Raw genomic sequence first — 27,290 nt, 5'->3', positions numbered from 1 at the left:
ATAAAAGGGGGTTTGGAAGTATTTGTTGGGTAGTAACTTTCCATGACCTTTGCAATCTGGCCTTGGCCTGGAGATATTGGCAATGTTTGCTACTCCAGGAGTAGATCAGCATCTGGCAATCAATGCCCCTTGATTCTCCTTTTGGCCATGGTTCTTTAGGGGAAGGAGGTGGCTTCCTTGTCTTGAATCGCAAGCGGCAGAATCAACGGCCATGCAATGCTGGTAGCACAATATCTCCTCAGTCTCTTCCCAAATGTCCAATCTTTGAGTCTGCCTACAGGCAATGATCGTCTGGCACTACCGGCATAGGCTCCACCTGCTAATGTAAATGTAAAGATATCCTCCCTTGAGCTGCTGCTTGCCTTTATATTCCTTTTTCTAATGGGATGGGGGGTTTCACTGAGGGGGGTAAATGCACTATGTTAGGGGTGGGTTTGCATCAATTGCTTACAGACTAAAATGTCTCTCTTCACTTGTCTGTTGTTATTTTTTCCTTGCTCTCCAGCGACCTTGAGGGCCCCACACCACATTCATCCTCACACATACATTACACCATATCTCTGTTCTCGAGGGGACAAGTTTTGAGGGGGTGGGGTAAGGAGATGGTAAAGGTGAAGAAAGTTGGGGTGGGGGAAGAAGTTAGGGTGATGAAATAAGAGTCGTAATGGGGCAAACTGTTGCACTACTCTTCACCATGTTGAAAATGAACTATGATTAACCTCCTCAAAATACCTATCAACCTAGTATCAGGCTAACAGTTTTTAGCCTTTCTAATTAACTACCTATTTGATTTACTTAAATAATAGTCAACCATAAGCCATGATAAAACTTATGGAGACATTAATAAGTGCCAAAGATAGAATTCCAAGTATGGTTGGATAACCTTATTTAGCAAGTTATGTTGGTTTTCAAGGGTAATGGAAACAAAAGCAGAATGAATTCAGTGCACAAAATAATCATCATGCCTCTATATTGGTCTAAGAGTATTTCAAGATTTATTTTTATTTGTGCAACATTTACTGAATTAATCAGTTTATTACCTGGGATCTAAATAACCTTGAGGTCGAAACACTTAGTGTATGGGTGGGTTATCTTATAATCCCATGAGACTATGCATTCTAGAATTCTCTGACCATTTCAATGAAAGAAGTGGGACATTCACGATTGTAAGATTAATTTTTTTAATAGCAAAATGTACTTAATGAGACGTGACTTCAAATCTACCTTATAGTCCCTTAGACTGATATTTTTTGATCTAAAATACCTTAGCATTGTTCCTTGGTCTTTTTTATAGGAAAGAATTTAGGTGACTCCATTTGGCATTGAGCATTTAAAAAATTAAAATTTGGCAGTTGCTGGTTTAATGTCATACTGAAGAAAATTATGTTAATTATTGGTTAGGAAACTCAAATGTGTACAATTCCTCAAATGTGATTAATGTTTTTTTATCTGTTTTTCTCAAAGTGGCACAATCTCAGTCTCAACTTTCCTACGCTCCTCCAGATGAAGGATGCTCCATCCCTCAAGAGACCATCTCTGACCCAAAATTAGTGGCTGAAAATGGATATAGATTTGGTATGTACAGCAGTTTAAGGTAAATTCTATGCATTGACTATTCTCTATTTCAGAGTAATAATTTTATAATAAAAACTCATGAATTTTGTCTAGCCATGATGAAGTGAAAAGCTGGAAGGTGGAAACTTGTTGAGTGACAGCAATCATCTTCCATTGGGTGCCATTCGTGGCCACAGATATGAATCATCGTTCAAGTTCAATCTCCCTTCTCTTGGCAATTGAAGATATTTTCCTTTATGTTACAAATTTTCTTTCCACTTGTCCTCCATTTACCTCGAGGAATTATTAGTTTCCGATAATATAAATCAATAGTTTGTACTAAATAATGGGCAATTATGAAAAAATTCGATTTTTAGGTTGACTACATATTTTCCATGAGTAGATTTATTGAATATTAACCCTTCAGGCATGACTTTAATTATAGGCTTCCAATCCCTGTTTTACATCAAGTTTGATTCATACTGGATTCTTCCTTAGGCAATAATAATAGGCAAGGCTTAATGGAAAACAACTACTATAGCCTGAAGGATTTTATGTTGGGCTCGGAGTAATCTTTGCCCATCAACCACTAAAATTGTAACTTTTTTTCTTTTATCTGTAAAAATTGGAAATGTTATATCACTTCATTTATTTGTAACTATTACTTTAATTATTTACTTTATTTTGACGACTTCCAATGTCACCGGAACATGTGATCTCTAGGAACAATAAAAATTATTATTATTATAGTGACTCCATATTATTGGCGTGTCCTTGCAACTCAGGGTATTATTCTGGGATTTTTTTATGACCTTTGCTGGCTGGCATTTTTTTGGGAATAATGCTGACATTAGCTGGCACTATGCAGCAAAGAGTGCAAAATTTCAAATCTTGCAGATAGTAACTGCCACTAATTTGCTATGTATGTTTGAAGGTATCTTAAACAATCAAAAGGGTAAAATTAGCATTCACTCAGGAGGGACATTATTATTATTGGATAACAATACATTGGAAGAGACACTTCCCAATAAAAGCCATGGTAGAAGATAAAAATATTTTATTTGCTTTGCCTGCATGTGGTGACTTTAGTGAACCCATTGAAATGCACGGTGGGTGACAACATATATTGATGTCGACTTGAGGATTCTATGATATTTGTGCATACATACATGGTGTAGTAAGTTTTACTCACTCACCACCAGAGGAGCTCACTTTGGCATACTGTAAGATTAAATGGGGAAAATTACATGGCGTAACGAGGCTGCATAGTGTGTGGGTTTACCATGATTTTGGTAGGGGTTTATTCATAAGTATACCCCCTTTGGCTTGAGGCCACTGGAGTGTCCATTGGTTGAGTAACCGACAGAATATTTGGACAAGGACAGAAAAAGGAAAGCAAAGATACATTAACTCACATTGATAAGAATGAAGAGACTTGGACATGTCTTTAAAGTCATGTTGATCCAAAGTGAAATGGGACAATAGGCTTAACAAGCATTCATAAACAAAGCACCATACAACATCCTCTCAATCCATATAAAGCGAGGGAAGAAAAGGAGAGTAATACATATGTAATTCTGAAGGATAACTACATGCGTATTTTGTACAAATAATGAAGAAAATATCACGCCTGAATCTGCTGTTATTATTATAAACTTGATGTTGAGTATTTGAATCCTGATGGAGGAAATTTAAATCAAAAAGATCGTTTGACTTGATCTGGATCATATCCATATCTCTAAATTTTTAGTCGTGTTTGCCACTGTTATGTACAATAAATATTAATTCCAATTTATGAGCAAGGACCTATGTGGTTTAAAATGTTCCTTGCTAGGCTTCAATGGAGTTACTATTGCACATGTGCCAAGCATTTTATCCTGCAGTATGTTGAGATGCCATATGGTGTCTCACCCAAAATAGCATTTGAAGTCTTGTGAGTCACCATGTACAGTGGCGGAAAAAAATAACGCAAATCTCATTGGCGTCTGAGAGCAGCCAGTTCAGGAACTACTTGTCTTCCAAAATTTTGACCTCGTAATGCTCTCATACAACCGGGAGTGTTAAAAGCAATATATCCCTTATACCGGGTAAATAATCATACCCGTCGCATCATGACAAGGCTCAAAAGATCCAGCTACGAATTCTTCGCCATATTCTCCGAAATATGCTTCGCCCTCGATTCACCTAGAATGGAATCTACTCTCGTCGGGACATCTTTGGACACAGCGGACATATTGGGCATTGAGACTTCCTTAGATCCCAATCGTTCCGGTGGTGTAGTGGGTAAAGTATCATGCTTCGAATCAAAAGTTCCACGGATCAAGTCCCAGTGACGGATGACTTACACACACACACTGTAAACATTTTTCTGATCTTAAAACTTCGCAATACCTATCAATAGGTCCCGGTTGTATGAGAGCATTATGAGGGTAAAATTTTGGAAGACAAGTAGTTCCCGAACTGGCCGCTCTCAGACGCTAACGAGCTTTGCGTTAATTTTTTCCGCCACTGTACATGGCAGGGAAATCCATTTTCAAATCCCAGCCCAGTCAAATGATCTTTTCTTGGTGTATTTTCTCCTTTCAAACAAATCTTTGGGTTCAAACAAATCTTTGGAATTTTGATTGCGTACAAAGCTCATGTCAATGCTATACTTTTAAGTTGAAACTAGAGCCATGTCTAACTTTTTATTGCTTTTCATGGTGAGCATTGTGAGATAGAAATTATGGTTTTATTTTCAGGGACAAAGCATCATAGCCACTTAGTGTTCCAGAAACCACCTCATCTTTCCGGTGATAAATATAAATTTTCTGTAGAATTCAATACAGATGAGAAAGAAGGCATATTACTGTACATTGCAGATGATGATCACGCAAAATTCATTGCACTATATTTACATCAAGGAAAGGTAAATATAGATTTTTTGGCTTTTAAGGATGGTTATGCTTTAGAAAGTTGTCACTTTCAGTGAACTTATAAAACATTCAATATTTCAGATTTTTTGCCAGCTTTCTTGTGGGAAAGACATCAAGAGAGTAAAAAATAATTTGACATGGAACAATGGAGAATGGAATACAGTTACTCTAATGAGAAATGCTCAGAGAGCGAGGATTAAAATCAACGATAGATACACAGGATCCATATACTCTGATTGTGAAACGTCGTGGATGAAAGATGTATCGCATTACTATGTGGGAGGAGTCCCAAAAGACATAAAAACCTTTGTGAATAACAACTTGGTGAGCAGGAATATGAACTTTCTTCACAGAGTTAAAAAATATCCTATTTCTATATTTTATTTTCTCATTTTGTGTCAGTATACGTACTCAAAAGAAAGGTAAAATGACAGAGCAGAATACAGGCAATCTCCTCAGATGTAATACTACCCCACTAGCCACCTTTATCAACATGTGGTAGGGGTGATTGGGATATTAGCCTTTAACAAAAAAAGGTGTGCCGGAAAGTGATTTGACTACTGAGTCTCCCTTACAAGGGGAGACCATATACTGTTTAAGCGCATGTAAGAGGTGCACCTTTTTTCCCAGAATTTGCAGCCGAAAATGGGGGTGCGTCTCTTACACAAACTTCTCATCTTCCCCCCTCCCCTTCACCGGTCGCAAGTCCAAGGGGAACTGAGTGGCCTTGGTTTTCAGTGTGAGTCAGTCATCCGAAACCCTAGGTCAAAAACAAGCAGCAGGCAGGGGAGTTTCTCCCTTAGCGACATATTTTTAAAATGCTGCTGTTTGCTTTTCTTACATGTAAGCATAGCGCCGTCACGTTGATACCTCAGAGGTGAACATGGAAAAGATCGTGCTGGGTTTTTTGCTCCGGAGGGCGTGCTAAATTTACTGCCACGAGTGGGCATCCCACGGCATTTATACTGCAAATAGTAATCACATATTAATCCTAGAGAAACACGTAGTTTTGAAGGGCAATACCAGATTAATAGTCAACATCTGTCTTGCCGAGTAACACCACGCGATAGGAAAGAAAAATGCTGCAAAATTTTTTTTATTTCACTTCGATGCTCAAAATGGGGGTGCGTCTCTTACACGCACTAATGCGGTATACCTTGCTTCACCTCTTTCAATGCCATATGTTTTATGGAATTCGGAATGTCGAATGCTTCTCAGAAGTGGTCGTGGTTTCCAGTGGCGTAGCCAGGGAGGTGGTCCTGGGGGTCCGGACCCCGCCCCCCAAAGTATAAAACACAATTATTTTCCTTCATAAAAGAAAACAAAATATTGACAAATCATGAATTTACTAAGTAATTCTTTAACAAATGAAGTTTTTTCGATTGTGATAAGTGTTACTTAGTATTCTGTTTTTCAAAAATTTTTCCCCCTGGTTTTGGACCCCCCTCAACAAAATTCCTGGCTACGCCGCTGGTTGTATCTAATCTATCTGGTCTAATTAGACTATCTACTCGCGCGCTTTTTAATAGACCGCTGCAAAGGCTGAACTTTTTGGAAGCCATTATCGCCGAAATTCACGTCAACAGTTCACGGTATTCACCCTCTCGCGTTTCTATAAACTAGAGCACTTTTCTTCGTTAAAACTTTCGCGGGTACTCGTCGATGAGTAAAAACTTTTGGGTTATTTCGCCGCGTCAATTCTTGGGTGGTTGCTACGTATCCCGACCGATGCTGGTCGCTTTCTCAAGGGACTCTGAATAGAAAATTCAACATGACGAGTACCCGCGAAAGTTTTAACGAAGAAATACTATACATGTATTATAATTGCATTATATTTACATAAATAAATAGAAAGATATATTTTAATTTACTTACTTCCATTTTTCGAGATTTCGGTGTCTTCAGTAACCGAGGAACACGAACGACTAATGACAAAGCCGAACCGCCGAACTGAGAAGAACGCAATACCACTTGAACAGTGGGCCAAAGATGAAAGACCTATGGGCCGAAGCAGGCCGAAGTCTCCATCACCATCTGGTTGCCATATGATGATGCCATGCCCGAGGTCGTGCTATATGGCCGCCGCTTAAGCGTTCCCGCGAATATTAAAATCTCACTACCCAGCCTAAGTTGCACCTCACTTTCACCGTAGTTGTCATGTAACTACCTGTACCTTTAAATAATTAAAAGCTTGTCATGGAAAGAGTCGAATATCCCGAGAGAAGAAACGTATATGTCGCCCTAATATGAGTAAAAAATTCTGCGAATTCGCCGGAATATTGATGAGGCCAGAAAAGAAAAGCCACAGCAGACAATTTTGCTTTCATCAATCTTGGGTTATGTCGTATCTGCAGTTATTTCTACTCTTCCGGATGTATCTGCGACCTGCATAGAGAGTGCATCGCGAATGTGCATTACTAATGCAGTATTTATGCGGATTAGCGACCAATGTAGTCGTACGCGCATTTAATGCACAGGTAATGCGCTTGGGTGGTTTCATTGAATAGGCTATAGTTTGTCTGTAATTACTTATTTCTCATGCTGTACTTTAAGAATGCTATGTATATATATAGTAGTCTAAAATGGCAGAACTCTTACCATGTGTGTTTGACTCCCATTGTGGAGGCAAGGGTTTGGGGCTACATTGAGGCAGTATATTTTATAGTCTTCAATTTGATCACTAAACACCCAGTTACTATGTACATAATTTTAATTGCAGTGATCATAGGCAGGAGAAGAATTTTTCATCGTCGTAATGACTTTTAGGTATTTAAGCAGCCTCTTTTTAAACACTGAGATTTGTGTGTTAGTGTTAAAGTAATTTTCCAGGGATCTTCAAAACTCATTACAACATATTTCTACCGTAAATTAAGCATATTAACTACTTAATTTTTTGTGAGAGCAACATTGGTCACACCATTGATTGCCACTCAATTAAAATAAAATGTATCTATAATGTGATTGATGAATAATTTAGTATGATAATCAGATGAGAATCTACATCAGGGAACATGAATGTTTTCCCCCAATTAACATCTTTATCCTTCTTAGTTCACTAAGTGTAAAACTGTGATTTAGAGAAATTCTTTTCAAAAATCATAATTTTTATTCTCTTTTCATATTCCAGGGTTTCCATAAAGGTTTCTCTGGTTGCTTACGTAATTATCATGACTCTACTGATGGAGTTTTCAAACATAGTATTGCACATGATTTGATTCCGTGCTCGCAGGAAGTGGAGAAAGGTGTTTTCTTTTCAGCGGAAGGTGGTCACATCATTGTTGGTAACGTGGACTTTATATTTCATGAATCAGTTTATGTTAAGAGGAATGCATACTGATAACTGGAAATGATATGTTCTGCTTGTACAATTCACTCCACACATTTGCTTTCAGCTGAAAACTTCACTGTTGGAGAGACAATGGAAATTGAAATGGAGGTAAAGCCACACAGATTGAGTGGGATTCTCATGTATGTTCAAGGTCCAAAGAGGGATTTCTTAGCTTTACAAATGTATGAGGGATCAGTATTATTAAATGTGGACAATGGAAGAGGAAACTTTTCCACAACGTTTAAGCCTTCAAATCACTCATCATATTTGTGCAATGGAGAGTGGCATACGATCAGAGGTAAGTTCTATTAAGTTTAAAAAATTATTGTAAAATTTGTGTGATAAGAGCTTTGAGAGAGACCAAGACTATAGATAGTGGACTTTAAAGAAAAACCCTTAATGAACTGGCTGCAATAAAATGGACATGTATAATAACAGGTAGGATATGGGACTTCGTAGCAAGGTGTGCAACAGATCTAGGTGGGATATACAAATGCAAGAGGACAGTTTTTTTTCCTTAGGCTAAGTTATGAAATTATCTTTGAAGTGCTGGCAACTTAGAACTACAGCCTGGTGCACTTATCATAAAGCTGATTAAACATTTGCATTCTCAGGTAAAGCATTAGATTCTGTTCAAACTTCAGAATGCTCTATTGAAGGAAGGGAAGCCCCTACCCCATATTAAATCCTGCCTATGAACAAGGCAATAGGCATAAAAAAGGGAAATGAATGCCAAAATCAAAGTTATGGTTAGATAATAAAGGAATATGAGTTAAATGTGCTATGCCCAAAGATAATTCAATAGATGAGGATTTGGTCGGGTAAGAGTATGTAATTACATGGGTGCAGACATAAAGACAGTTGGTGAGTAGAGAAAGATGTGAAGGCATGGAAGTGGAAAATATCTCCTCGCAATTGCTGACAATTTAAAGCAAAAATGGAAAGGGAAGGCTATTTCAAGGGCTTTTGTGTGATATAGAAGAAGAAACATAGCTAGGATACAGGGGCAGATCCAGGATTTCTTTCTGGAAGGGGCACAAGCAAGGCCGTATCCAGGATTTTGTTCAGGGGGGGCACAAGGATATACTTCGTCATACAAAACGAACGAAATGATAATGGGACCGTATTAAAAATCTAGCATATTTTTAAGGGTCTGGAGGGGGGGGGGGGCGTGCCCCCGTGGATCCGCCTATGCTAGGATATTACATAGTTTTAGAGTGCATTACAAAGAAACTAAGAGGGCTATATGAATGCAAAGACAATTTTTACATAAAATAAGGCTGAGGTTGTACCTCAAATGTAATGTGAAAATAATAATGAGCTGAAGAATAGGATGAGTGCCAGTTTGAATTTTGGATGAGGCATTCCAGATGAGATACTATGAAGATGATAATTGGTTAACTGAAATTAAGGATAAAAATCAAGGCATGATTTAACAGTTTGATGCTTTACTGAAGGGTGATTGTGTATGTTTTGGTCATGAAGAACTGGTTAAACTTTGGCAAACTTTTATCTTAATAGGTTTTTTATCTTCATTTTTAATAATATTTTCTCTCGATTTTGTTTTACAGCAATAAAAAATAAAAATGCATTATATCTAATAGTGGACGATAATGAAGTGGATTACGTGATTCAACCAAATGTTGGTCATTTTACTGACACATCATCACCATTGTACCTTGGGGGCCATTCTCACATGGGAATCAAGAAAATTGGATTGAAGCGTAAAAGGCAGTTTGTAGGTTGTATGCGCAACGTATCAGTCAATGGGAAGCTAATAAACATGGATGAAATCACCATTGTTAGAAATGTGTGGATGGGCGTCTGCCCTACTGCATGAAAAAAGGTGGGATGGGCTGTCTCGTCAACAGTAAAACCTGCATGATCATTTGGAATTTGCATTCTCAGGGTTTATCAATGCTTTCAAGCTAAACTTGCAGCATCGCAATTTAAGTGATGGAAGCAGTACTGAAGTAATCCATGTTTCAGCCCATAATATTTTATTTTGTATTATAATCTTAATCCTATGTAATATTATGTATTTTAAAGAATAACATGTAACCACAACTTATGTATCCCTTCATTTTAAGTAAATAGTAAAAATTTGATGCTAGAGTCTCCTTTTTCATTTGTAATGAAAGATTGATTTTTACATGTAATTATTTATTGATATTTACCAATTCTAAATTTTCTAACTATTTTTTGCTTTTCCTGTAGGGTCTTCCAGGGATATGATTTCATAAAAAACTTAAACTTCATAGCCTGTTTCGAAAAGGTATGGAATTGTTTCATTTCAGATTAGGCTCGTACAGAACTTTTTGCTTTAAATTTGGCACCAACACTGTCTTTTCATCGTGTGCAGTTTTAAATAGTAAATAATAAGCATAAATAGTTACCCTTTGCCTCCTATTTTTTTGATATGTAGAGAATATTTGCAACAACTACAATGACAGGAAATGAGCAACAAAATGGTTGGAAAAAGATAGTTGGAAGGTAGATCGATTTTTAGGAGAGAACTGCCTCGGTTCAATGCCAGTCACTGGAACAAAGCATTTCAATAATCTTAATCTTTAAAATTTTTCTTAATAATTTTCAGAAAATTATTTTCTTTCTCAGCTGGGATGCTATAGCATACCAGTAAACCATATTTACCCGTAGAAGCTGAGAACCTTTCCCCCAGAAATGCCGATGGAAAACGGCATTTCTGGGCATGGATAGATTTAAAAGATAGACGTAAATTTATCGATTTAGCAATGAATCACGAGTTTCTATAATAAAAAAAAAGCACTCAAAAAGCACTGGGAAGGTTTTTTTTTTTCCTTACAAGCTGGCTCAAGAATGGGGATGCGTGGGATATACGAGGGCGCTGCTTACACGAGTAAATTTGGCATTTATTCCCACTGCTTTAATAAACATTATTCGCTGTATTAATTGCTTATATCTTGCACTCAATAGCCATCAACCCATAAGTAAAATTATCTCTGTGAGAAAACTCCACAAGGTCTGTATAGCTCTAGCAAAAGAGAACTTAACGAATATGAAACAGTTGATAGAATGTGCAAAAATTCCGCAGAGGAAAAAATCATTCATCTTGACCAGGATTCAAACCCATATTCCCTGGTTTCCGGTTGAGTGTTTTAGCCAGTCAAGATACCAAGGCATCTTTCCTTTTGCCGGAAATTCATGGACTATACCAAACAACTGGCCAAAGCACTCGCTCAGAAATCAGGGGACCTGGGTTCAAATCCCAGTCAAGGCAAATGATTTTTTCTCTGTTGAATTTTTGCAAAATTTGTGCATTACGGATCACTCTGCCAAGTTCTTACCGTGGCTTGTCCCAGTATAGTTAAATTAGTCAGTTACATCTCAGTATTCAAAGTTTGGGATTTGCTCTCCAACTTGGACTGCTAATCGCATAATATGCTCAGAAGTCCACACCATTAGCTTAACTGGCCGAAAAACTCAACCGGAAATTGGGGTATCTGGTTTCGAATCCCGGTCGAGGCGAATCCGTAGAATATTTGCACACTTTATGGAGTCACTCGCAATGCATGAAGTTTTCACCGTGGCTAGTCTTGGTATACTTAAATTAGTTAGTTGATAGGGTCATTCAGTATATATAAAACCATGGAAATATTAAAGTCTGCTCCAGAGCATATATACTCATGGGATAAAAACATGCACGCTTAGAAAGTAAGGAGAATGAGGTAAGCCTGGAGGTGTGCAAGATTTGGGTTTTAATGAGAATGGAAAAGGCGAGATGGATGGAGAGGAAAAGCTAATGATTAACCTGAGACTAAGGTATACCTGCGATAATTAACATTAAGGTAAATGTACCAATGCCTGACCCTGAACCAGTAGCGGACCCCCATTCCCTTACTTAATAATAAGAAGAACCTATGGCACTTACCTTGTAACCTTCATCCACATAACTAATCATCAAGGTATTACTTTGTTGCAAACACAGTTGATTTGGCAACAGAGTCAATTGTTCCTCAGCAGTTGTTCATTGTCAGTGGTGGCTACAACTTCTATGAGATTTGAGGCCGTTTGCAAAGAATTCTGATAAGAGGAAAGCTAGTCTTTATAAGTATTTTACTGAGATTATTTTTGTACTATTTGCGAGTTTATTGTTTCAATAGATATTTGGGAGTTTTTGTAATGGAGTTAGATCACTTTTTAACTTCAAAGAGCAAATTTACCTCGAACTTAGGGGGTATCAGCTTTATGTACCAAAACTAAACTGCATGCACTAGTAGCTGACCCCAATGTCAGGCATAGATGCAATCCATATTTTTCTGTTTTTGTGTGCAATTAAGCCTTCACAATTAACATGAAATTGATTACTCAATGAGAACTAATGGCTGACCCCCCAGGTCAACCATTTTTAACCCCCCAGGTTTAATTTTCAGTAAGGTTAAATATAAAGTCTTGACACCTTTTCAATCTTATTTGGTAGAGAAATGGCTACTCCTAAATCAAAAATTTTAAAATATCCTGAGGATGACATGGTAGCAGCAAACTCGGCAGTGAAAGGAGGAATGGGCATCAAGACAGCAGCAAGGCAATTCAAAGTGCCTTAAATAACATTGGTCTACAAAATAAAGGGTGTTTACCCTGAAAAAAAGGATGGGGCCAAATACTTTACTTTCAAAAGAAGAGGAGAAACCGCTGGCTACGTGGGTCCTTCACATGGCCAAAGCTGGATTCCCAGTTTCAAAAGAAATTTTTTTAGCCAGTGTGGCCTGACTTGCTCGTGAATTGAGAAGGGAATTTAAAAATGAACTCCCTGGTCATATGTGGTATGAGGGGTTTTTAAAACGCCACCCAAATATTAGCCTTTGTACTTCACAAAATCTTACAAGGAGCCGAAGTGATGTTACGGCGGTGAAAGTTAAAAGCTGGTTCGAAGAGGTTAAGGATTAACTGTAAAAATCAGGCAATGAAGACATACTGAAACATCTGTACAGAATTTTTAATATGGATGAATCTGCCCGCTGAAAACAGCTGCCACTTGTCCAATCATCTGAGTGAATTTTGTAAGTGTAGGCATAACCTCCAAACCCTCCTTCAGCTGCGAATTCTAGGGGTGTTAGTTTAGTCCCTGAAGTGAAGCAATTCAAAGCTAAACTCTAATAAAGAACTTTAAGAAAATATAATCACTCATATTTAACTTTGAAGCTTATATGTAGAGTCAAAATATATATCCTTAAATTTGATAACATGTGTTAATTACTTTTAATACCTGTAACCTAAGTGTAAAGTGAATTACATTTTTTAATAATAGCTTTCCAGGAAAATAACCAGAGGGTCAGCTACAAGAACATCAGGGGTCAGGCTTAAGAGCATACAGAATTTTGAGGGTCAGGAATAGAAGCATTTCAAGTCCCTTGTGTAAAAAGTAAAATCAATATACATATTTTTTTAATTTGCACGTTCAACAAAAATGCAGTCTTAAAGAAGAAGTATCAAACCAATTACTAATTTTAAAATGAATTGAAATTGTTCCTGTAGGGATATACATGCATGGAAAAAACCTTTATGGGTCAGGCATTGATGTATTTACCTAAAAAACATTTATTACTGACATAAGCGTGACCAATCATGTTATGTTTCTAAGCAAAATGACATTTTGGCCAAATTTCCTTGTAACACATAGTGTGGCCTTTATTAGGAAGCTTTGGGCTGGGAAGAAAGGTTGCAGGTGGCGCATGTTCAAACGCCCATCTATCACCATTCATTTATATCTGATTTAACAAATGAGTAGCAATGAAGTTGAACTGATAAAATGAAAAAATGTAGCATATAAATGCAACTATACTGTTATTATGTTATGCCTTACTATATGTACCAAAGAGTACCGATTATCTACAAGTGCTAGCTGCTGAAACTGAAGAATTCTGTGTGAGAGGAGGAAGAGTCAAGGAAATGTTAAAGATGCTTCCAACGATACGAACTGTAATAGCTGGATTGCCATAAAAAAATACCTCCCTTCGCGACTATTACCAGCCACCCACTAACATGAGATGTTGCCACCACATGATGTCAAGTTTACCAAGTCACCAAGGAAGAGAGATAAAGATCTACAGACATGCTGGCAATAGTGTTTTCTGTACTGTTCTAATTAGATATTAATCCCAGTTTTGCTCCTTGCTGTACCTGTTTCAATGCTTTTTATGCCTCGCAAAATATTCTTCCCTCCTTTATTTCTGAGTTGACAGAAGGCAGGGGAACTAATTATCCCTGTTTTTCATTATTCTGCTCCTAAAGTTTGCAGGTATCCTTTGATATTCCGTATTCTTTGATCATGTATTGACCGATAAAAGTAAAGCAACTCATATGAGTTCACTCTTATGCGGGTGAACAATTTTTCGCAGACGATGATGGCCGAGATCCAAGCGAAGATAATTAAAAATCTTTCGGAAACGAACGTTACTACTCTGTTAGTACAGAGTGAAATGTAGTCCTATTTAATTTCCGATCAGTAAACTTCTCACTGACCTTGATCATTGAAAATATGGCTACTTTAGCCTCCAGTAACACGCAAGCACCCTCACCGTATAAACAAAATGATTTCCGCATAAGGATTAAAGGAATGCACCGCTACCATTGGCAAAAACATTAATTTTCACGATCCGAAGTTCACCTGTGACGAGCAGTTGATGTCTAAAACAAAGCACCAGAGGGAATGTACTTGTTCGACTGCTTGGGTCAAAGATTTCTTGTCAAAAAAGTTTCATGATAATACAACTGAAAATGACCCTTCTTCTAGGGTGCTACGGAACTTAAGCATCAATAAAAGCATATGTTGGATAAAGGCTCACTACGTAAACGAAGCACATTATTTAAGTTAGAGCTTGAGATAAGTTATATTTAACGAATATTTATCAGCTACCTGTGCTGCAGGCAGATGCTAATAACCGATCACTCATCTTGAAACACCATCAATAATATGTAAAGATAAAGATTAATTTCGAATAAAAGATACTAAAGCCAAATACACAAGGGTCGCGTCAGTGTTTTGTTTGGTTTATCGAGAGTAATGGCGGGAGTACTGCCGTTGAGACAACTACTTCAGCATTTAACCTACAGAGAAATTAATACATAATAAGACTTAATCGGAGTTTCCTTACAATAGCACATCACACAGAGTCACGCGATAACTCCTTGATTCGTTTTTCAATTACGGCCCAGATTCGCTTTCAGTGTGCAGAAATCGATTCTGCGCATGCTCGATAACGCAGGCCTCCAATCGCCATTTTCAATACCAACGCCCTCAGACGTGGAATTTGGAGTTAGTACGGTAAGTGTTAGTAATATTTCTGCAGCACAACCGAACTAAAAAAATGCTATAATTATAATGTACAACGAATTCAAGTGGTAACTTAGCATTTTGAATGGTGCTCGAAGGTAATAGAGTGGTGCGGGAAGAGATACTTCATATGTACCAAAGCAAGGACACGAAGGACCACCGTTCGTCCTCCATCTTGATGACAGCGCCAACTGTGCCAATTTTGTGAAATTTTTGTCGTTAATGCCCCCTGCTTTCGAAAATTGAAAGTAAGAAATAGTGTTAGAACTGTGCCGGCAGATTGCGTATTGTCGTTACACTCGTAAATAAATGTCTAACACTACAAAAACAATATTGAAGTGCTACCCCCCAACCATTTTGAGTACCCCGACATGACATTATCAAGCATCCCTTTACATCCAAGTCAAGGCACCAGCCGTAGCGTTTTGGCCCTAATTCAGCATCCGTGTGAGGGGGCGCTTTGGTGGCCCCAAATTTAAACATGGTTTCCTAGTTTAGAAACCTACGGTAGAAAGGAATTCCTCGTTTTCTTGTGAAGTTTGTCTTTGTGCATGTGTCTTTTCCTATCATGGGTAACGGAACGTTTATGGCGCAGCAATGGCCGTTGGAAAGGGTTAAACTTTGCAAAATGGCTGCCAGTGCTTATTGTTTACAAGTGAAAATTTTCTCCAACATCCCTTTGCATTTGGAAGAAAGTGATGGATTTTTGCTCACGGGTATTCGTAAAGGCCTTCACGGTGCATACAATAAGTTCGGGGAGAGGTCTTTTTGACTCTTATGTGCATAAGTGGTAGGGATTTGAGACCAAGCATCAAGGACTCTTAAGTTGTTATTTCTTCTCTTTCTGGGTATGCCTTGCCGTATTTTGACTATTTATTACATTAGTATAACTCTCTATATATGTAGATATCTGCTTGATCGATTTACGTTGTTTATATGTATCATATTTGCCCCTGTTGTGATATCTTTCGACAATATTTTCTCTTGCAGATCCTTCTAAAATTCCACGATGAGTCAAGGGAAGACCAAGGCTCAAGGTGAGCAATTCAGTAGTCAATTCATGTATCATTCATAATTTTTTGTGCATCAAGCTATACTGGTGCAAACCACTTTCATCTTATTTTTACTCGGGTATCATGCATTTTATTTGCTGTTGGGTTATGGATTATGTATGGAACAATTTTCAAAATAGCTGTTCCCCGGGTCTCATTAGATGGCTGGTGGTAATGTGTTGTATATTAATTATCAAGGTTGAGTTTGACAAGTTTGGTGGCATTTAAACCCTAGTCTTTTCTTATAGTACGCCTAGCAAGGGGTTTTTGTCCACTGAACTCTACAACTGTCTTGTTTTTGTTATGCAAAATGTACCATCGAGTGTTTTAAGATGTAATTTATACTTTGTGTTGACTTGATTATGTTTCTTCAGTTCTAGCAACTTGCACCAGCCCATCACAGCCGTTTACAACTATTAAGATGGAGGGGCAGGATGGAGAAACTATTACAGAGATTCAAAATTACTTGGAGACGTTTAATAAGGAAATTCAGGGTGGAGATCAAACTGGCCAAACAGCAGGTTGGTTGTTTATTTTCCTCTAGTGTGTATTATGTACTTATGGTGTGCAATATCACCAATTATAAGAGGAAGAATGTTAATGAGAGTTAGGAAGAAGATGCTGGAAATTATCGCTTTGATGTGAGGACCGGTCTTAGTCGTTTTTTTTTCTTCTTTGGGAACCTGTGACTTTACTACATATTTATATGGGATATCCATTGCTTAGAGATGGTAATGTGACTTTTAAATCCTTTGTGCAGCCCTATAGTTGATATATTTTCAAGTTTCAATGCTTGGATCAGTAGTGAATGTAGATCCTTCTAAATAAATCCTTATACGGAGTTGGTATCTTATAGGAAGAAAAGGCGTTCAGATTGTCTTGACAGCTTTAAAGTTCAGGTGGTCAGTCTTAGCTCATTCATTTGGGTTTAACCTCGTTGATTTTTGTCTTGTGATGAGAATATACTCTTATATTTCGTAAGCTGTTAGCATTCTTAAGTAGTCTCTCGCCTCGCAAAAAATTGTAATTTTTTCGAATAATGTCATCTCCATTCCATGTCCTTACTTCTACTCCCCCGTCTTTGCTCCACCTTGTGATATACTAAAGATTTCCTTTTGAGAATGACCAAGGTGTGTTGAATCTGGTTGAGGTTTTACTTAATTTGTGTAGAGGTGAAAAAGTTTTCAATATGTATTTATGTAGCCATGAATTGCAAGTTCCAGGTATTAAATTGGCCCTTGAAGGTATAGAGAGAAAAAAGTTGTTATGTACAGTAAAACCTCTTTGCATCATAATGGAGGGGACCAAAATTTGGACAAATTGATGTATGGAGGTTCACTATAGAGAGGTTTCAGTGATAGGCACCATTTTTTCAAATCCTTCGGAAATGAAAGGCACCGCTGTCTTTTAAACCATTATATTTATGTGTTTAAACAAACATGCATGCATTAGTGAACATATATTTATTATTTAATAATTACTCAAAGCGAGCACTATCGAATGATTTTTACCATGGTTCAAGGGAAAACGATGTGATCTCTCTTAATTCAACAGTCACTTAAAATGATGAGAATAGGTGGATACCTTTTTTCTTTTTTACTGTTAGGTATGCTCTCATATGGAACAAAATGGCCACAATTAATGATTAACGCGAAAATTACAGCATATTGAAGGTGTAAAAGAAAAAAAATAAGGGTGAAACATTGATCACTGAAAATGTCATTCCATGTATATTATCGCGGCTGCATTAATGGTCTCTAATTGTCTTGGTACGATTTGCGGAGGTAGTGAGGCCATCTCGGGGGTGTCTCCTTGGTATGATAAGTGGAGGTTTTACGAGATATAGAGGCTCACTACAAAGAGGTTTGCCTATAAATTTAAATGTAAATCTGACAGGACCGTAGGGGTGGTATGAAGTATGGAGGTTTATGATGTAAAGAGGCTCACTACATAGAGGTTTTACTGTAATTGGATGAGTTATATGTCTGATATCCTCATGTTTTGGAGCCTTTTAGTAATGTTATCTCTTCATGTTCCCTAATGGGAGTTTTCAGAGGCAGATACGGAGATACATTTTGGGGTTATTTTGTAAGGTTATGTCAATTTGTAGTATGGACCTTTTTGTGAGATGCGTAACTTTTTCTTAAATGAATCCAGGAATTGAGAGCCAGAAATGCCCTCAAACTCTTATGCACCTTCACTGGTGTAAGGTGCATAGGAGTTTGAGGTGTAATGCTAACATTTGTATATTAATTAAAATTAAAATAAGTACATATTTAAAGAATTTCCGAAGCCAGTGTTATTTGAAGAGTATATGTCAGAAATCTTACATCTTACCTACATGTCTGGATAGAACTACATTAGGATATGCATCTTCTGATGAATTGGGTGGATGAGGCGGATACTTTGTGTAGATTCATGATGAGATATGAAGTGAAACACTTTCCACATAAAAATTTATTAAACTACTGTCAACATGTTTCGCTGCACTGCAGCATTATCAAGACTAAACCAAGAAATTAACCATACCAATATAAATACAAAATTACACACTCGCAAACATTTACACTATTAAAATGTATGTTTATCATTGCAATTCATGTGTGAACTCACATACAACTCAAAATTAATTTTTACATCAGCCCCACTAAAAGAAATTTTTTAAGGGACTGAAAACATTTTCTTTTAAAAGCCTTCGAAACTCAACTTTTTTTTTTAGACAAAGCAACTACATATAAACAATTTGGCTACCATGTCCTTATCTACATTTTACAATTGAAGCCCCAACGCCTTCGACCTTGACCTTCCCTTATTATTTATCTTGAATCAATGAATAGAGACTATGTAGTACAAGAATATTAAATTGGACATTTAAAAATTATTAGTAAAATTTTGCTCATTAAAATCTACCACGGAACACATTTGGAACAATAACTATGAAAATAAATTAACACTTTTCCTTTCTAAGCTCATTTCACTTTATACTGCCCCCCTTTCATTTATCACTCTTCACCATTCACTTGACTCATTCATTCTTATATCACATTCATACCACTTGGTGCACAAAATTCACTACCCTCTTCTTCAAAATGAACACCCCACTTGTTCACAATATCACTTCATTCTTCTACACGTCACTCCCATTTTACTATTCTCATTCTCACCAAGTATACAAACATCAATTACATAGGTCCATCTTTACAATGTAATCATACCGCCTCTCTGTTTATCCTTTCCAGTGTAAATAAGTAGGCTATGCCTCACTTTAATTCTAATATTTGTAGTTCCACGGCACTCAACTTATCCTCGCGTTACAATGTATTACATCGTTCCTGCCATCTCCCCACTAAAGTAGCGTATTCGACCTGTGTTTGCCTGTGGTCATCCGGGTATTTTCCCGTGTCGAGGGCTCTCCATATTTCCATCTGTCGCTCTTCCCCCAGTACTGCTCCTGGAACATCATCTGGAATGTTGCAAAGTATTTGTACAAATGCTGCGTTGCGGCAAACCATTCTCCAGCTTTCCTCTTCATTCCTTGTCTCATCACATGTAGTGCGTCATCTTCTGTCAAGCTGTACATTTCCCGGTACTCTCTCAGCTCCTGGAGGTATGTCATGAGTTTCGCGTTGTCTTTTCCATTGAATGTTGGGGTATTCATTTGCACCGCACCTACGGCTGCTGCTGCTAGGGTTATCTGAGGGCAATCGTCCTTAACATGCCTTGTAATTTCCATAATTACACCCTCGTCCAGATCAGTCACTTTGCTGGTGGACCACTGATTGAATTTCGTCACCATCCTCTTTTCTGTTTCCTCTATCTTCTCCGTAATCTCTTCAATCCCAGCCTTCAGGTTCGCTTGGTTTGAATCCAACTCTTTGAATTTCTCGCCATTCTCGCCAAACTTTGCCCCTACTTTAGCGATTATTTTTTCCATCTGGTCGCATATTTCCTCCATTTTCTTCTCTTGTTTGGCGATTCTCCCATCATATTCTCGCTGAAAGCAGCCCTTCATTGATATTCTTATCGTCTCCTCTAACTTTTTGTCTCCTTCTTCTTGTTTGCTATCTCGCCTCTCTTTTTCTTCCTTCAACTGACTATCTTGCCTCTCCTGTTTTTCCATCAGCTGTCTTAGTAGCACCCGTAGGTCACTGTCTCCCTGCTCCTTCGTGTCCATCTCAAACTAATGGGTTTCTATATCTATCCCTTCTTTTATCAAATGTGGTTTTAAACGTTCCTGCAGCTCAAATTTTGCCCCTTGAGTCGTCGATCCCGGATCCCTCAACAAACTTTGTAAATCCACCTTTTAGAGTTCATAAAATTTTTTCACTCCTGCCATTTTAAATTCCAGCTTTCTATGACACGACTCGTTTTTCAGGTGTCCTGTGGTCTTGATCCTCTGCCATGTCCTACCCTACACGTTGCAGTGCCAAAATGTAACATTTTTTTATTATCACACCTTAAAACACAAACGTAACAGACACAAAATTAAAACAATTTTAAAAACTTCCATGGCAATACCCTCGGCAGCGAAGACACACCTGCACACCATGACTTTTACAACCACACTCCCCCTCACCACCAAGACATTTAAGTGAAAGTTTGGGTTATCTATGTTTTCCGATTATTCGTGCCATCTCTCCCCATCATTAGCCTGGATAATGAGGAGTGTACTGTATTTGAATTTCATATACACAGCACAGATCATCCGCCATTCAATGTAAATCCATTGACAATTGTTGGGTCTTATATGAAGGTTTACAAATTTGGTTGGTTCAATAGGGTGGTTTCCTTTTATTTTTTTATTGCCTAAATCGAAAGATTATTACTCCTGAAGTACTCATTTCATGCTTTTAGATTCTTAAATGAAGATATCTATTTTTTGCGATAAAATGGAAAGTGAAAATTTTCAAGCACGCGAAAATGTGACGGGTAAGTATGAATGCTGGGAAAACTCCCATGTGACGTTGTTCTGGCTCCCGCTGCCGCAAGTGTTTTGACCTTGGGGCGAGGCTCTGAGCGCTGGTACGACGCAGGATGCTAGCAGGTAGAAGAGTACCATGCTAGCTGGTAGTGCTTGGCTTAAATAAGGATTATTAATACCTTATCAAACGAAGAAAACTTTCCGACCTTATATCTACTCGTATAGAAACCAGGTCCCTGTGACGTCACGTGGAGTGGCATCTCATGGGCGCCAATCTGGCCTTTTTCAAATGAGGATGAAATTGACCCTTGCCATTCGTCTAAACCGGTATTTCTAAAACCAAATAATTTGTATATTATGAATACACTAATGTTGGGTAACGAATCGCAATAAATGTCTTTCGTTTTCTTTGATGAAGGAAACTACCCTATTCATTCAATTATTATGAAAACTTATCATTGAAAATAAGCATTCGATGAAGCATTAAAATACGTATAATCCTGGTGACTCCACGAGAGCATCACTAAGAAGAATGTATGTATACCTTCAATTGCACGTGCAAAGGCTGTTCCTTTTCTGACTCCCTTTTGCATGATTAAATTTACTTTTTACATATTCTAATTTTAAACTTATTGTCAATTTTGTATTTAATTTTAGGGTTTCAAAGAATGCAGTAAAGCAATACTAATTATATAACCTTCAGTATGCATTTATATAAGAAAAAGCATGCGGTGCTTCATGCGTGCAAGTTTGATGTAATTGTGGGTGACAGTTGTGTCTGGATTTGGGAGCCATGTTGAAGTAGTGAGACTTGTAAAGTGTTCAGCATTATTTTATTTTAATTTTCATTTGTATTTAAAATTGGTGGAAAAATGCATATTCAGCAGGGCAGTATTCGCTATTTGAGTGAGTTATTCGGAAAAAAGTATTCGCATTTGGTATTCGAATTTGAGAAAAATGCCATTGGACCCATCTCTGCTCAAAACCTTAATACAATTCACCATTTTTTACTTAATTAAATGGTTTTATTAAAGTAAGCTCTATTTAGTGTACTCTAAATTGGCAGTCTTGCTGTGTGTGTAAAATTTAATTAAAATAAAATAAATTATCTTTCGATTCTAGTTTTGTGGGAGAAAGTTAATTTTATACTTGGAAGTGCATGGGTCCAGAAAGCCCTCTGCAAATCATACCAGAAGTTAATTCGATACTATTAAATAAAGAATTTCATCTTCTAGCTCAAAAGCAAAGCTTTCTTCACATTCAAAGATCTAAAAATAATATTTTTGACTGGGAAATGTCAAACTGTGCATAACTAGCTTTGGTTATTTATTTATGCTTATTTCCATTCAAATTTCAAAAGACGTTAATCTCTAAACTGAAGTACTATGAAAGATTTAATCTCACTGGGTTAGCTAGTGTAGTTAAAATATAATTGATAAATATCTAAAAACCACTTGTCCAAGCATATCATACCTCAAATGCATTATTAATGACTTTTGCATATGACTAAATCACTGCAAAAAGTTATAAATCCCCCTCAAAACAATGACCTTAATGGGCCCTTGAATCAACTGGGGATATTTAGTAAGTGTTACGACAAATAATTTTAACATCGCAAGATGCTGTCCATTGTCACCTCTCTTGGCAGATGTTATTATGGACAAATTTGATAATTATTTGTTATCTTGTAATTGTAAGTTTGCAATAAACAGTGTGGCATCAGAATATTGAGTATGTGTTTTGCATGTGGAGATTTTCCTAGGGTAGCTTAAGGCGCTGTGGTGTGGGGTGGTGCCCTGGGGGGTAGATTGCATTACGACGGACGATATCTCCTAAACGCTTAGGGATAGGTCAAAACAAACAGAAAATTTGTTCCTCAGGACTTTACTTTCACGTTTTACATAGAGATAGCACTTTTCGGCCCCAAAAAACTCATTTGAGGGTCCTCGGTACTTAGGGCCTTTGGGGCACGGGTTGCCGTTATTTTAAAGTAACCAAATTTTAACACATGAATATAAACCTCATTTGAATCATTTTGAGACTAGGAAAACATAACTTTTCGCAATTCTGAAAATAATGGCCGGCCTACTATACATGTAGTCCGCTCCGGAATCATTGCCAGCACAATGGACAGCACCTCCAAGTGCAGCCGGCGATTAACTCAGCAATTCGGAAGCCGTCGCTGGCACCGGTTGTCGATTACTATGTTTCTTCATGTATACTTGTCCACGTAGGTGTATTTTGCCAGTGTTGGAGAGGAGACGGTTTTCATTCGTGTCGTTGCTCCTGTGTTTCATAGTTCTGTAATCACCCTCAGTTGTGGTTCTGTTTTATTCCTGAAAATCGTCAGTTTTAAATATGATATAGTGACTCTGATCCAACTAGTAGATAGTAAAAGGCTTCAGATTGCTTTAAAGACAAGCTGGAAAAACTTGAAAAAGAGAGAATTTTTAGAAGATGATATTGAAAATAGATGAGAAAGAATAATGCTAAGTGGGGAAGTCAATATTTTATTACGTGCTTAAAAAAAAAAGGCTTTAGATATAATATTTTATTCCTTTTCCATGACAAAGCCCCCTCAGGGCCGACCTAGTAGCCTGCTAAGCGATCTCTTATGTTGACTGCTGTACTTGTCGGTCGGCAACAGGGAAATCTGTTTACTTCATGCAGTAACTGGGTCATGTATATTTCTTCAGATCTGCACCCATCTGTCAGTCACCCTGCAGCATAAAGAATCGCTCATTCTTTTGCGATGTCATTCGTGAATTGAATTGGCACATGAGAGGATCTATGGAAAATTATCCATTTATCGCACAGAAAATAGAATGCACTTTCAACGTTTCTTCGTGTTCGGCATAAACTGTAATTGAATACCAGTTTTTTTCTGTGTTGCGTCCTGCATATGGTCACATCAATTTTTCTGACAGCAAAAATACCTCACCTCCCGTAAGCACCAGTGGAAAATCTTCACTACTAGTAGCATTTCAGGGGAAGCGGGGGTGGAATATTCAATTTCTTGCATACCATCAACTTAAAACAAAGTGGTGGATTGAAAAACAGTTTAGTGGCAGTCTTTTCTTTATAATGCATAAATTTATAGTCTGAATTGGCAACTTCCATTAATACAACAGAAAAATAGCCCTTGTAGATAAGATTCATTGAGCCACTATGAGAAAACCTCATCACCTCATGCATGCCTCCCATCGACCGCACCAATGCGGTTGGAGAAGAGAGAGGCCTTTTGAAATCCATTCGTGATTTCTCGCTGTTTCTCTTCTGTCAGTTGAGGAGGAAATTCAGATTTTAGTAAATACCACAAGGTATTGCATACCAAACTTACAGATTTGCTTAATGTAATTATTCCCAACCTGTAGTTGTAATGTAGATCAGTAAATGTTGCTCCAATTGCCTCATACCTACAATTTTGATGCATATCTAGTAAATAATACGTTGAGAAGAAGCAAGTCACAGTTTTGCATGTTTTGCATTTCAAGATTATCACTAAGGTTCATACCCGTTTCCCCGCAACTGTTTATTATTTTCTTTGAAAGAGTAACTAATTCATCTTTATACTAATTTTTATTTTTCCCCTATCCTCTGATTCTCTGTTGGTCATTATTAAAACTCACGCATATATGTATTTCTTAAAACCGTGTTAAGTGCTATAATAATGCTGATTTTATATTTCCTTTCCCTTGCTATCATTGACTATTAGCACTACAATCCTGCGACCAAGAAGTGTTTCTATTTTAGCTTGGCGTTCTATGGTGCAGCCAGTGTTAAGTGCACCAAGTTTAATTAATTGAATATGAAATAGTATCTTTTAAATAAATTATATGCTCTTGGATAAGTAATGCATTTTATTTTTCAACATGGACATTTTAGCTAAACTATGGGTTGAGGAGGTACCTGGCGATCACAGGAGGCAGTTATATTTACAACTTCTAATCTCTCTGAATTCTTAGATCGCTCGCTACTTGCTTACTCTTTCTTATCCTCAAAGGTATTACTATTTTTCATCACATCTAACACGAAGTATCGCGGCCACAATGAAATGTAATTTTTCATCTTTTTTTACGAAATGGCAGAATGGCATTAATTAATCAATATAATCACAAGGGGAAGAGATCTGGTCAGAGTACTATGAAGAAATGTATCTACTATGAAAACTTGAAATTTTTAATGAAAGTACAGGCATCCCCCGAGTTACGTAAGAGATGCGTTCCGGCAGACTATGCGTAAGTCGAAATTTACGTAAGTCGAACCTTTGCGTTGGCGCTTCAGAGATTGCTGTATAACAAGTTGTATCGCACAGGAATGAGCGCAACCACATACGCCACCACATCCATCGCTAGAACTGCAAATTTTCACGTTGATTGCTGACTTGGGATTTATAAGCAATTTTTCTACAGAAATTAATGAAATTTCCTTCGAGGAATGACAAAAATGGGTCACTTTGTTATTTTTAGCACGTAAAAAACTATTCGATATTTTTTCTACCATAGGTTGTACGAGCGAATATCTACTTCTTCGCGCTCGCATTCGAAAATTAACGTAGTTATTTGAAATACGGTTATCGCTTACGTAAGTACGGATTTACGTAAGTCGAGACATACGTAACTCGGGGGATGCCTGTATGTCAAAAAGATGATACTGTATCAAGTACCTATGTATAGAGGAGTAGGGTGGTCCATATTTTTAAAAATTTCAAATTTCTTTTGGTACGCCCCCCAGTTTTGTTCCATTTGGTGAGAAAATAAATCATGAAAATTATTTTTGCAATTGGATGCCGGGAAAACGTGCCGCATTGCACTTGAAGTTTTGAAATTTTGGTATTTTTGGGTGTTTTTCAGACATAAGTGCAGATGATGTCACTCTCGGACTGTTCTATCACTTTTTGTCTTCTACAACAAATTGTTGGACATTTGCAGAATATCTCCTCAAATTTCTTTCATTTCTGTCCTTTGGTTCCCGAGATATCGCACCGAGAGTGAGCGCGCGCCACCCCAGTCAGACAATTTGGGTGGAACGCGGGTTGCATAATCTCAATTTTAGTTGATCATTCTCACTCGTCGTAAAAGCATGAAATTTATATAAACTTTATACTTCGTCAATATAACTTTGAATGTTATATTTATCACTGTTTATTGCCAAAACGGGCTTAGTAGCAGTGGTTTATTCTCCATATCTGAATCTTATATCTAATTGCTTCTGTCTTATTGATTATTTTGAAATATCCATCATTGGTCAAAAATCCTGACATTGGTGTAATGAAGCCTTACTCTCAGGTCTTCTATTATTTAACTTTTCTTATGTGTAATATTTCAAACCCTGCCGCGTGAACGGCGGTGAAATATACAAGAATTGCCATGAGAAAAAATTCCCTTTAATTCTCATGGCAATTATACCGAGGCTTTTGGTACTAGGTGTTAGGCCCTCGCGGTCCATCAAGGATGGCAACGCGAGGGAGGCGGCAGGGTTTGAAATATTACACATACCGCTTTGCGTGGCTTTAGCGCAGGTTTGAGGCTCTCAACCGGTTGTTGCTTCTTGGAAGTTCTCCCTCGCGTTGCCATCCTTGATGGACCGCGAGGGCCTAACACCTAGTACCAAGAGCCTCGGTATAATTGCCATGAGAATTAAAGAACCTGGATAGCGTAGTGGTCTGCGCAGTGGCCCGGAAAGCCAAAGGTCCTTGGTTCGATTCCTGGTCCAAGGGAATTTTTTCTCATGGCAATTCTTGTAAACTTTTCTTATATTTACTTGTCTTATTCATAACCTTTCACTGAGGAACGGCCGCTGCTGATTTGTGGGCACACTCAAAATTTATGGCTCTCTTAATTTCAGATTCTTTGGTATAACCTTGATTTTAGCTCCGCAATGAATGAGCTATTAATGTCCTTAATTAATTGTCGTTCACTAAGGTAAAACAATTTTAGCCCTCCTTTGCCGTTTTTCCCTTTCACTTGTCTATTGACTTTTGGCATTATCAGACTGATTTATTCGATGCGGATTTAGCACTTGCTTAGGTTTTTAGAAGCTTAGTGTAATTTTTTCAATGTGCCACATGCAGAAAATTAAAGCCACAGAGAATGCCATTTCCAAATGAACTCGTCCCGTCTGTAATGAAACCCTCCTCTTACAATTAGTGATCCTTTACGTCTCATCCACAAAAAATTTCTTGGCATGGCTTTTGAGATAAGTTGAT

General features: G+C 37.6%; 2 protein-coding genes and 1 long non-coding RNA gene across 6 annotated transcripts in view; 2 read left to right on the top strand and 1 right to left on the bottom strand.

Moving 5' to 3' along the window:
- The window catches only part of LOC124158797 (laminin subunit alpha-like), a 129,280-nt gene extending 119,368 nt beyond the window's left edge, over nucleotides 1–9,912 (top strand). The window contains exons 54-59 of the mRNA XM_046534115.1: nucleotides 1,465–1,575; nucleotides 4,296–4,462; nucleotides 4,551–4,793; nucleotides 7,597–7,750; nucleotides 7,862–8,095; nucleotides 9,369–9,912. Coding sequence (XP_046390071.1) covers nucleotides 1,465–1,575; nucleotides 4,296–4,462; nucleotides 4,551–4,793; nucleotides 7,597–7,750; nucleotides 7,862–8,095; nucleotides 9,369–9,637 — 1,178 coding nt within the window. The 3' untranslated portion in view covers nucleotides 9,638–9,912. The remainder of the gene's footprint in view (nucleotides 1–1,464; nucleotides 1,576–4,295; nucleotides 4,463–4,550; nucleotides 4,794–7,596; nucleotides 7,751–7,861; nucleotides 8,096–9,368) is intronic.
- On the bottom strand, nucleotides 80–15,289 carry LOC124158801. The gene is made up of 2 exons (XR_006864871.1): nucleotides 15,246–15,289; nucleotides 80–319 (listed from the first exon to the last, which is right to left on the bottom strand). It is a non-coding gene; the product is annotated as an uncharacterized LOC124158801 (long non-coding RNA).
- LOC124158799 (transcriptional repressor CTCF-like) overlaps nucleotides 14,871–27,290 on the top strand; it is a 46,550-nt gene continuing 34,130 nt past the window's right edge. The window contains exons 1-3 of one of the 4 annotated variants that reach the window (XM_046534116.1): nucleotides 14,871–15,100; nucleotides 16,100–16,146; nucleotides 16,536–16,682. In XM_046534116.1, coding sequence (XP_046390072.1) covers nucleotides 16,119–16,146; nucleotides 16,536–16,682 — 175 coding nt within the window. In that variant the 5' untranslated portion in view covers nucleotides 14,871–15,100; nucleotides 16,100–16,118. Of the gene's footprint in view, nucleotides 15,101–15,265; nucleotides 15,358–15,415; nucleotides 15,958–16,099; nucleotides 16,147–16,535; nucleotides 16,683–27,290 lie in introns of those variants that run through there. The other 3 variants (XM_046534119.1, XM_046534118.1, XM_046534117.1) reach the window with 3 other exon arrangements.

Source organism: Ischnura elegans, chromosome 5 (genome assembly GCF_921293095.1).
Source record: "Ischnura elegans chromosome 5, ioIscEleg1.1, whole genome shotgun sequence".
Lineage (NCBI taxonomy): Eukaryota > Metazoa > Arthropoda > Insecta > Odonata > Coenagrionidae > Ischnura > Ischnura elegans.
The sequence above is the reverse complement of the archived record's forward strand: the minus strand, read 5'-3'. Positions and strand labels throughout refer to the sequence as shown.